General features: G+C 42.4%; 1 protein-coding gene across 1 annotated transcript in view; it reads right to left on the bottom strand.

The window, feature by feature from the left end:
• The window catches only part of LOC124794643, a 59,509-nt gene extending 50,165 nt beyond the window's left edge, over positions 1–9,344 (bottom strand). Inside the window, exon 1 of the mRNA XM_047258161.1 lies at positions 9,136–9,344. Coding sequence (XP_047114117.1) covers positions 9,136–9,142 — 7 coding nt within the window. The 5' untranslated portion in view covers positions 9,143–9,344. The remainder of the gene's footprint in view (positions 1–9,135) is intronic.
• Between the last annotated feature and the right edge of the window lie 2,940 nt (positions 9,345–12,284).

The raw sequence follows: 12,284 nt of genomic DNA, 5'->3' as shown, positions 1-12,284 counted from the left end.
CATGCCCCACACCAAGGGACTCTAGCTCACACTACACACAGATCCAAATGGCCTAGCTGCCCATGGACAATTGGTATAAAGGCATAACTGGATGAGCAGTGGTATGGTATGCTGCGGAACTGGGAGTAGTGAGGAACATGTACATCTCACATACCACGAGAAGCTGACCTGATGACTTTGGGATGGAGAAGTCAGCGGCATGGTTAATCGTGGGTATGACGTAGTCCACCCAATCCTGGACACTGTCATGGTTTTGAGACACAGCGAGCTGGTTGAACAGCATCTAGTTGGCCCTGCCAATCTCCCATAATGGCCTGCATCCTTTCAGGGACAGCTCCATCCACTAGATGAATCTGGTGTGGGAAGTGGTCATTGGAACAAAGGTCATCAGTAACATCCCACTGAATAATCTGCAACAGCTGGAGACCAGAAAGACAGTTTGATGGCTGATGATGAACCAGTAGCAGCACAGAAATGAGTTGGAGTGTTTGTGTTAAGAACCCACAGCTCATGAGATGTCACGAGGCTCCCTAAAACATGACCATGAGGGCAAGCAGAGGTTAAGCCCACCAGTACGTGATGGGCACTTGTCTCCCAATATGAGAAATGGTCAGGGGAATGGTTCTATAAGATCTGTAATAGCCTCAGAGTCATCAAATCTTGCAGAGATAAATACAGCAACCAAACAGTGATCTGGTGGCAGTTCACTAGCAGCTGACAGAGACTGGAAGGGGCTGGTCCTTCAAGTGCCCATGGCCAGCCTGATCCCTTCATGATGTATAGCATTAATGATCATTAGGTAAGGATGCCTCATTGACCCATACATTGTGCACCCATAGTCAAACCAAGCCCACACAAAGTTCCCATAAAACTGGAGCAGACATGTCCTGTCTGCTCCCAAGGGCCTGTGACTAAGACACTTCAGGGTGCTCAGTGCGTTCTAAGGCCCTGGTCTTCAGGTCCCTTAGGTGTGGTAACCAGGACAGTTTGGAGTCTTTAAAAGGGAGAATGGTGTTCCACATACATAGTTCAGGTTGCTGACACCTCTCTGCTGCTGTATTGGAGGAGAACAGAAGACCACAAAATCGCCCACAAATCGGACAGGAATTCTCTCTGGTAAAGACTATGGAAATAAGGGTGACAATTAAAACACTGCCCTGGGGAATGCCAATATCCTGCAAAAACTCTCTGGCAGCATGTCACTGATACTGTACATAAAAATGTGTCTGGAGAGGAAATGTCAAATAATGATGAGGAGGTGGCCACAAAAGCCCCATTCACGTAGGTGACAGAATATTGTGCCTCCAAGTAGTGTCATATGCCCTACTGATGTCAAAAAATACCGCTACAGAATGCTTTTTATGTAGGAAAGCCTGGTGGATTTGGCCTCTAGCAGGGCCAGGTTGTCAACAGTTGATCAACTATATCCTTAAACCACACTGAGAACAGCTAAGGAGCTGCCTGGTCACAAATATACAAACCGGACAATGGCTGAAAATATGCTCTAGAGTCTTTCTTACACATCTCATTTAATGCAATGCTCCAGTAAATCCTGGGGCACTTTCAGCCCTTCCTGGTTTGATGAAAGGTATCAAAACTGACTCTTGCCACAAGTCAAGAAATTAGACTGTCAGCCATATCAAATTCTTTTGATGCCCTATGCAAGTACTGCAGCATGATGTAGCAGATTTTGATGATGTACCAGATTTTTTTGTGACCGAGCACAGTATCATCAGCATCAGACAGTGCCAAATCCAGCTCCCACAAGGTGAATGAGCAATTGTAGGACTCCAAAATGGTGGACCAGAAGTCCAACTCAACCCTCTCCGTGGCACGGTATGCCGAAACACTGGAACCTGAATGGCAGTGGCCAATGCCAAATGCTTTGTTATTGTCTGTGTGACATCATGAAGTGTTGTTTGCAGACACCTCTGCTCCTACAACGCTGCTGTAGGTAACCAACTGCCTTCACTGGAAATTCTTCTGATGGCTTCCCAAACCGTAGAACAAGGTGAATGCTTGTCGTGACCGTTTCTTGCTCTCCTTGATAATGTGCCAAGCCTTGGGCCTCACTAATCGAAAGACTGCAAGGTTTTCCACCATTGGGAGGCACTTAAACTGTTGCAGAGCAGCACACCTTACAGGAATTACTGAATGGCACTCATCAGTCCACCGTGGGACAGGTTGCCTCCTAAAATGACCTGATGAGTTCGGGGTGAAGAAGTCAGCAGCATGGTTGATCTTGATTGTGATGTAGTCCACCCAATCCTGGACACTGTCATGATACTCGGACACAACGAGCTGGCTGAATAACAACCAGTTGGATCTGCCAATCTCCCATCATGACTATGCCCTTTAAAAGAGAGCCCCATCCACTAGATGAATCTGGTGTGGGAAATGGTCACTGGAATAAAAGTTATCAGTAACATGCCACTGACAGAGTCCATGACAGCTGGAGAGCAGAAATAGAGGTTGGTGCCTGAGGATAACACAGTAGCAGCACAGAAATGAGTGAGAGTGCCTGTGCTAAGAATGCACTGCTCATGAGATGTCAGGAGGCTCTCCAAAATCTGATCCTGAGGGCAAGTAGAGGTTGAGCCCCACAATACATGATAGGCATTGAAGTCTCCCAGTATGAGAAATGGTCGGGGTAGTAGTTCTATAAGACCTATGACAGTCACATAGTCATCAAATCTTGCAGAGGTAAATACAGTGAGCAAACAGTGATCCTCCAACACACATGAATTTCAATTACAAACGCTTGCAGGTCAATAGTCAGGGTGAGAGCAGAGCACCTTTCTTGGCCCTTTTCCCAATCAGGTCATCCTTACGATGGAGGGTATAGCCCCCATAGTGCAGGGGCATCAGACGCTTTAAAATGCACTTCCTGCAAACATAAGCTTAGGGTGCTAGGAGTTTCAGTTCCTCCACATGTTTCCTAAACCCAATAATGTTCCACTGCAGTAAGGGAGCCATTTATCATAGGGGGGAGCACTTTCATCTCATCTCTCTGTTGGGGAGAGGGCCCACGGAGGGTGGAGGCTCAGTCTTGGGGTGAGGTAAGTGCCTCAGGCCAATATCGAGGTCAACTGGCTCTGCAGATAAATCATGAGAGACATAAGAATGAGTGATGTCAACATCACTGCTCACTATCCAACTCCCATCAGTGGCTGATACTTTGCCTTTAATTTTTTGTCCTGGGGGAGGCTTTAGAGACACAACCACATTTATTTAAGAACTGAAGCAAAGGAGGTAGCAATTTTATGGGATGCATAGATCTTTTTGACCTCATCATATCAGATGCACTTTGTTGTTTTAATCTCCTGTATCTTTCTTTCCTCAAGGAAGACACTGCAGTTCCTACTCCAGACAGGATGATCCCCAGCCCAATTTACACACTTCGCAGGAGATGAACAACCAACTCCTTCGTAAGTGACCTTACCACATTTGCCACAAAAGGCTTCTTCCTCACATCATAGAGTAGTTTGCCAAAATCACTGGCATTCAAAACAGCTCACTGGGTTGGGGACATGGGGCTGCAAGTTTAAGCAAAGAAAACTTGCCTTCATGTGCTCTGGGAGTTATGTGATACTGAAGGCAAGGATGATGGAGTCAGATTTTATAGAACCCCATTGATCCTTTTCAGGATATTTTGCATGTCCACGATACATCTGGAGCCCACTTATCATTCAATTCTTTTTTCAAAATGGCAACAAGATCTTTACATGACATCACACCTTTGCTGTAGTTCATTGTATGTGTAGCTCCATTCTGATTTCATATTCCCTGAGGCATTTACCTTTCTGGAGGTTCTTTACTTGTTAGGAACTAGCGATTTCTTCCAGCAGTGTCCCATTGTGCAAATGCCTGGCAGATTTTAAAGTGACAGCAGTGCCCTCTAAACCTTTTTGAATATAGAATGGCAAAACTTTCTCTGTCCTTTTAATTATTAAAAACACATTCTTACTTACAGCATGCATTCTGTTACTGTAAATAAAAAATTCTGAAAAATTTCCAAGTTGGGAGAACTCGCTACAAGAGTCCTCTTCTTAGACTGGGTGTTGGTATTTACCAGCAGTTCACCTATTCAGCTAGGAGGTGAAGAAGAAAATTTTGAGGGTTCAATCTTGGTCTCACAAGCAACTAGGGATATAAGAGTCCACCCAGACAAAGCCTTGTGTGCCAGGGTAAGCCTTACACAACTGAGGTGCAGCAGTTTGTCTAGAGGTTGCTCACTAATGACTCTTCCACCTCACCAGTCATGCATCTCATTGGCACACAGCACACCTTGGGATTTAGGGGCCTTTTATAGCTGTTTTTACTGTCCTCACAATCTGGACAGTCAGGCCAAGAGCCCTGTTCCCAGTGGCACCCAACATTATACCACAGTGCCGTACAGTGATCAGTCAAGCATGCCCAGAGTTTATGGTGACAGAGGTCTCGCAATGCCAACCAGTCCCTGGCCATACCCATATAATGAATTCTGAGCCCCTGGGGGTGTGAGGTTGTCATCGTGAAGACAGTGAAACTACTGTTAATTTCACAACATTTTTTATGAATAAATACAGTGGGGAAAAAGGCATCTGCATTATAGTTGCCAGCTTAAGGCAAGGCACAATAGGTATTCATTTTGTGACATAACAGATCTACTTCATGAAACACACAATGACTGAATTGCAGAACATTTTGTATTTCTTTGATGGGTCTATTGTAATGTACACATTTTTAAAAATCTATACTCATTTGTACCATCATCACCAAGATTTTTGTCTAAAATCTGAAGGAAACTTCTTTGGTATCGCACACAGTAAATCTGCATTTAACAGGTCTTGAGGAAATGTCAAATAACAGATTTAAGTGTCTAGTATGCAGCATCCAAAAGAAAACCAAATTCTAACACTGTTTGATTTGTTCAATGGTTAACATTCAGCAATCAAAAGAAAACCAAGCTCTAACACTGTTTGGTTTGTACAATTTTGTCTCCACACCTTGATAGAAATCAAATAAATTTTGGTCTACCAGGGCCAGATGAAATCAACTAGGATAGGCCAACAAAAACAGGTTTTATTGTGTAGAGATGGTATCTGCAACAAGTTAAAATCACTCATTTGTTCCAAGCAAATCACAAAGGTTTCAAGCAGAACAAGTTTCTGGCACCTTGCTGTCGTTCGCAACCAAAATTTCAGTCAGTACAGAATCAAACAGATTCTCAAGTTTCAGCTTTGCAGCAAGGTGAGTATATTAAACTTCCTGGCAGATTATACTGCATGTCAAACTGGACCCTCATGTTCCATGGACAAGTTTTCTACCAACTGAGCTATTGGAGTACAACACATGACCTGGCCTTACAGCTTTACTACAGAGAGCACCTCAGCTCCTACCTCTCAAATGTCACTGAAGTCCTCCTGCCTACCTTGCAGAACTAGCAGTCTTGTAAGAAAGGATATTGCAAAGAAATGGAATAGCCACAGCCTGGGGGCTGCTTCCAGAATGAAGTGTTCACTCTACAGAAAAGCGTGCAGTGATATGAAACTTTCTGGAAGATTAGAACTGTGTGCTTGACCGGGATTCAAACATCTACATCTGTATCAACATCTGTACACTGTAAACCACTGTAAGGCACGTGGCAGATGGTATGTCTCATTGTATCAGTTGTTAGGGTTTCTCCCTGTTCCATTCATGTATGGAACATGGGAAGAATGATCATTTGAATGCCTCTGTGGATGCAGTAATTATTCTAATTTTGTCCTCACAGCCACTATGTGAGTGATACATAGGGGACTGTGGTATATTCCTTGAGTTATCATTTAAAGCTAGTTCTTGAAACTTTGTTAATAGATGTTCTTGGGAGAGTTTAAGTCTGTCTTCAAAAGTCTTCCAGTTCAGTTCCTTCAGTATCTCTGTGTACGTTCAATATCCCCTGTTAGTCCCACCTGGTATGAGTCCCACAAACTTGAGCAATATTCTAGAACCAGTCATATGAGTGATTTGAAGCAATCTCCTTTGTAGACTGATTGCACTTGCCCAGTATTATACCACTAAAGCAAAGTCTACCACCTGCCTTACCTACGATTGAACCTATGCAGGCATTCCACTTCATATCACTACAAAGTGTTACACCCACGTATTTGTGTGACTTGGCAGATTCCAACAGTGGCGCACTGATATTACAGTAATAGGAAACGATGTTTTTTCACGTTGTGAAATGCACAATTTTAGATTCCTGAACATTTAGAGCAACTTTTCAATGTTTGCACCACTTTGAAATCTTATCAACATCTGACTGAATATATATGCATCTTTTTTGAAATAGTACTTGATTATAGATAACTGTATCATCTGCAAGAGGTCAGGTCTATTTGTCACCATTAGATCAAATCATGGGTGGGATTCCAAACTATATGTCACAGGTAGTTTTCATAGAAGGCATTTAGTAATGTTTTACAGGACATTACATCATGTTCACCACTAACAAAACTGTAATTTTCCCATTTAATTGTTGGATCATTGAAGTCTCCACCAATGATTACAGTATGATTGGGCAACTTTGGTACGAGTGAACTAAAGTTTCCTTTAAGTTTCTAATTACATCAGATGAGTCTGATGGGTGACAGAACACTCCAATTATCATTTTACACCCACCCCTTATAATGAGTCTTGTCAAACAATCTCACATGCAGCTTCAATTTCTGTAATGGTGGATTTGAGTTTCTTGCCTACTGTAACAAATTCTCCATCTCCATTTCCCATTTGCCTATCCTTTCGATACACACTTAAAATTTTCTGGAAAAGTCTCATTGCTATCAATTTCAGGTTTCAATCAGCTTTCTGTACCTAGTATTGTGTTAGCTTCACTGCTTTTCATGGGAGAGTCAACTGCTTTTCATGGGAGAGTCATCTAATCTAAAAAAAACCACACATAGTCATCTGAGTATCCACTTCTGAAATGTAGTGCACATGTGACCCATTTAGGGGGGGAGGGGGGGGGGGCTACAGTTCTCAACCCTATGGTACAAGCCCAGGAAGTCACAGCCTAGCTTATCACAGAACCCTTGAAGTCTCTGGTTCATTTCTTCCACTCGACTCAGAACCAAAGGGCCATGATCAGTTCTGGAGACAATGGCGCACATGGGGAGCCTCACTGAATATACGCACGGCTGGTCTTCTCAACCTTCTCTGTGAGTCACTGAATAACCCAAGTATGACCTAAGAACCCAGACAACAGGCATCATTTGTTCCAACATATGCTGCAATCTGCAGCTGGTTGCACCATGTTCCCTCAATGGTTACTGAAATAGCCTCTTCAACATGTCTAATGAGGCCCCCAGGCATACACTCTGACTGCACCTGGTATTCTTTCCTGCCCCTTTCTGTCATTTCTGTAAGGGGAAACATCATTCGCCTTATGTTTGAGCTGCCAATGGTTATCGGACCTGTACCCATTTGCACTTGCCTTCTCCTGAAATGGGACATAACAGGTTTCCTGAAAACAGGTGAAGTGAGTCCCACTAGCCCAATTTCAGATTCAGTGAAAGACAGCACCTCAAACTTGTTGGTTAGGAGGGTCAATACAACACTCTTGAGTGCTCCCTGGTCTCTGTCCAACCTGTACGGAATGCTTAGATCTACCACTGACAATGCAGCTTGCAGTCAAGTGGAATGTAATGACAGATCCTGTACTTTCTGCAGAGGAGACAGGACCCACAGAAGAGGATAGTACTTGAGGTACCTCTGGTACTGGTATCACAGGTATACTACTCTCGAGAGCTCTTCTGGCACATTGATTCGTAGCAGCTGACAATTGTTTGACAGTAGTCGGGGAAATTTCCAGCTGCTCATCCCGTGTTCAAGAGCAGCATTCACAATGAGCTACATTTTGGCTGGTGCAAGGCAGTGAACAAATAACTTTAAATTAAGCCTGCTGTTTATTTTATAATCTGTTGAGATAAAAAGTTGTTAACTGTTACAGGTGATTTTGTTCACAAAATTCCAGCATAGGATTCATTAGGCAAGCCACTTGAGATTCAGGAATGTTGGCTAGCAGTCCACTGTGAGGCTTGTGAAATTCTACAAAGTAGCCCACAAACAAGCTTGGAAAGTGGGCAGCAGTACAGTGGCCAATAGCCACCATGGACCCATGCAATTTATTACTCAAAGAGAACTTTAGGATCAGCAATAAACCCTTGCTCAAAATGGTCTGGGCTGAATTTATGTAACTCAAAATGAGTTGGTCAATTTTTAGGATAATCTGTGTAAAAGTGTATTTTTATTGGTGTTTAAAAATTACAACTTTTACTCAACATGATTTAATAAGATTTTTCCTGCCATTAAAATATAAACTGAGGTGAGAAAAGTCATGGAACTGTGATATGCATATATACAGATGGGGGTAGTATTACACGCACAATGTATTAAAGGTGGTGTGCGTTGACAGAGCTGTCATTTGTACTCAGATGATTCATGTGAAAAGGTTTTTGATGCAATTATGGCTGAATGATGTGAATGAACACACTTTGAAACTGGAATAGTAGTTGGAGCTAGGCAAATGGGGTATTCCATTTTTTAAATCATTAGGGAACTCAATATTACAAGATCCACGTTGTCAAGAGTGTGCCGAGAACCAAATTTCGGGCATTACCTCTCACCACAGATAATGGAGTAGCCGAAGGTCTTAACTTAATGACTGAGAGCAGGTGCCATTTGCCTAGAGTTGTCAGTGCTAGCAGAGAATCAATACTGCACAAAATAACCACAGCAATTAGTGTAGGCTGTATGATGAACATATCCATTAGGACAGTGCAGCAAAATTTGGTTTTAATGCGTTATGGCAGCAGACGACTGACCCGAGTGCGTCCCCTAACAGCAGGATATTGCTTGCAGTGCCTCTCCTGGGCTCATGACTCTCGGACTTCTGCCACAGTTCATTCAAGACTCAGACACGGTCTTGAACGAACTGTGACAGAAACCCAAATGGGACTGAAATACGAGAACAGGCATTGATGCCATGAAATAGTGCACTGATAATTGCTAGGCACTAGCTGAAATCTAGACCTGCCTAATCAAACCTGGAAAAAAAAAGGGACAACTGATTGCTGTGCTCTATCGTCTGAAAGCTACTTTACTTATTTTACTCACCAGCCATGTGTTCTTCATGCACTATTCCTCATGTTGTGTAAGCTGCCAGCAGCAATCCTTTTTTCTCATAACTGAGGTACACTCTTGCTATGTCAGTCAGAAAAATCGGGAGCATCAATTTTTTCACATAACCTCAAACTGTGGTAATACAGGTACTGCAAGAGGTAAACCTCAGCCCTATCTCCTGGCCACCCCTCTCTTTTACCAACAATTTCAAAGATTTCCACATATGTTTGATGTCCTGTGTGTGGACAGATGGATCATTCAAAGAGACACATTCAACAGAATGATCCATAAATTCATGTTGAAATCCTTTTTTCTTTAAGATGTTGTATGCTTTAAAGCTGTCTGTTAATACTTCATCCTTGACTATACAGAGGGGTCCAAAAAAATTGTATCCATGTTTAAAAGTCCGTAACTGGCAAACTAATTGACAGAGTTGTCTCAGCTTTGGTAGTGTAATAGTTTGTAGTTCCAGCAATCACCACACAAGCGTTGTATTGTGTTGTTTTGTTTTGTCAGATGACAGTCGCTAAATAGTCAGTGTTTCGTTCTTAGTTGCACGTAGTTACTCGAGTAAACATGGCTGGTACAAGGCTTACATTCGATGAAAGGAAGTCAGTTTTGAAGTGGTATTTTAAGTATGAAAGCACTAATGAGGTTCAACGGCAATGGCAAAATGATTATCAAACAGAGCCACCGACACATTTAATGATTTGTCACATTTGAGATAAATTTGAAGCCGAAGGCTGTGTTAAAGATGTACACAAACAACGATCTGGATGACCTGTAACAGTAACAAGTCCATCTAACTCCCGTCATGTGTTACAACAATTCACTCGCTCACCACAGAAGTCTGTGAGACAGTGTGCCCGTGAAACTGGAGTGAGTCGGTCAAGTGTTCAGTGAATTTTGAAGACAGCAAAATGGAAGTGCTACATCCCACGATTGCTACACACAATGAACAAGGACAACCCAGATCATAGAATGGAGTACTGTGAGTGGTTTACTAACATGGTGCACAATGATGAACAGTTTGCAGAGATGATTGTGTGGTCTGATGAGGCACAGTTCAAACTCAGTGATACAGTAAATGGCCACAATTGCATCTACTGGGCTGCCGAAAATCCGTACGTCCATGTAGACAAAGCCGTGAACTTGCCAGGAGTAAATGTATGGTGTGGGTTGTCTTACTGGGGCTTGATTGGGCCATCCTCCTTTGACAACACAGTTACCAGTGAGGTGTACCTTCAGAAGCCTCAGACATTCATTTTACCTGCCATCCGAGACTTGTTTGGAAATGGAAGAGTTTACTTTCTACAAGATGGTGCCCCATCCCACTACCAAAATCATGTTAGGGCATATCTCAACGCATATTTACCAGGAAGATGGATAGGCCGTAGAGGTGCTGTGGAGTATCCACCACATTTCCCAGACCTAACTCCTCTGGACTTTTACCTGTGGGGAACACTAAAGGACGTCATTTATCGACAAATGCCACGCACATTTGATGAACTTCGAGAATCCATCGTACATTCATGTGCAAATATCCAACTGAACACGTTGCAGTCAGTAGTTCGTGCTGCAGTTCGGTGTCATCATTTGTGTGTGGATGTTAATGGTAACCATTTCGAACACCTACAGTGATATCTTTAAGTTGGACTTTAAGCTACACTTTCACCAGAAATGAGACATCTCCATCAAATAGTTTGCAAGTTATGGACATTTAAACAGAAGATACATTTTTTGGACCCCTCTGTACAAAGTGCTTTATTAGAGAGACTAAAGTTTTCTTCCCCCTTGAATAAACTTTAATTACAAAGCGCTTTTGGGATTCTGTTTCTGTGCCGCCAAATACCAAAATATGTTCAACTATATTTTTCAACAGTCATCCTCTCTGGTACGTATTTCCTGGTACTGGTCCCTATATGTGATTCATCTATTTTGACAACTGATTGGAACAATCTCATCCATCACTATGACATAACAGACCTCTCAACCGAAATCGCAGTAGTCACTCACGGTGTTCATGGGCAATTGTGTTTCAGAAGCTGTTGCTTGAAGCATATAGTGTCTTATGCAACAAGAAACTAAAATGATGCTTTTCTCAATGGATAACCTAATCAGCATCCGCAACTCTCTTGCGATCATTTACAGAGTTGAGACCATGAAATTCTACACACTGTCTAATATCATCATTCAGAAGCAATTTGAAGTTCCTGAGAGACAATGCCACACTACTTTTCACACTACATAACTGAGGAATTAAATTTCACCATGTGAGACTATTGGCACTCGAAACTGCAACACTTTCACACATTGATATTCACTACTGAAAACAGTAAACTATGTTCCCCCAGAAAAGCACTAAACATTTACCATAATTCATGCCAGCATAGTCATGTGGTCAACATCAAGTCGCACTTCAATATATATTGTTGGAACCCACACATTTCTTAAGCCAACCTTCTTGGGAATTACCCAGTTCCCTTCACAACTTTTGCTCAGAGACTGAACATACTTGCATTACTGACAGCAGCACTTTGTCATGTTTGAGACCAACAGACACACACATCCAGTTCCTGTCTTTCGGGATTTTGCTAAGACCACTGTTCATATGCCACATTACATGACTGCAAGAAGTACATAATTTATTGCAGACATAGTGGACAGTCCATGTTGATGCACCAACAACTTCATTCATGTTGTGGTCATGGACACTTCTAAACACAAGTCCTCCTTTCTGCTATTCTATCACACTGTCACACTGACCCCTCTTGCTACGCTAATTCCATAAAACTTATGAATACATACACATCACTTCATTGCCATGACTTACATCAGAGATGGCACATCACATGGCTGCCTGGTACCAGTTCTACACCATATACATCACCCCGAAGTGAACAGTGTGCACTTTTAAGGAAGTAGGTATTATTTCATCGGATGAGCTTATGTATGTGTGAGGGGCATTCAATAAGTAATGACCACATTTCTGTCTTGGCCAATTTTGGTTGAAAAAACGTGGTATTTGTTGTCTGGGATATTGTCGACTATTCCCACTTCCATACCTATAATATCACGAAGTTCTGATAAGTAGTGGCACTATACACAGCCTTCAGAATGGCTTTAGTAGCAGAGGTGCGTTC

This window comes from Schistocerca piceifrons, chromosome 4 (genome assembly GCF_021461385.2).
Source record: "Schistocerca piceifrons isolate TAMUIC-IGC-003096 chromosome 4, iqSchPice1.1, whole genome shotgun sequence".
Taxonomy (NCBI): domain Eukaryota; kingdom Metazoa; phylum Arthropoda; class Insecta; order Orthoptera; family Acrididae; genus Schistocerca; species Schistocerca piceifrons.
The sequence above is the reverse complement of the archived record's forward strand: the minus strand, read 5'-3'. Positions and strand labels throughout refer to the sequence as shown.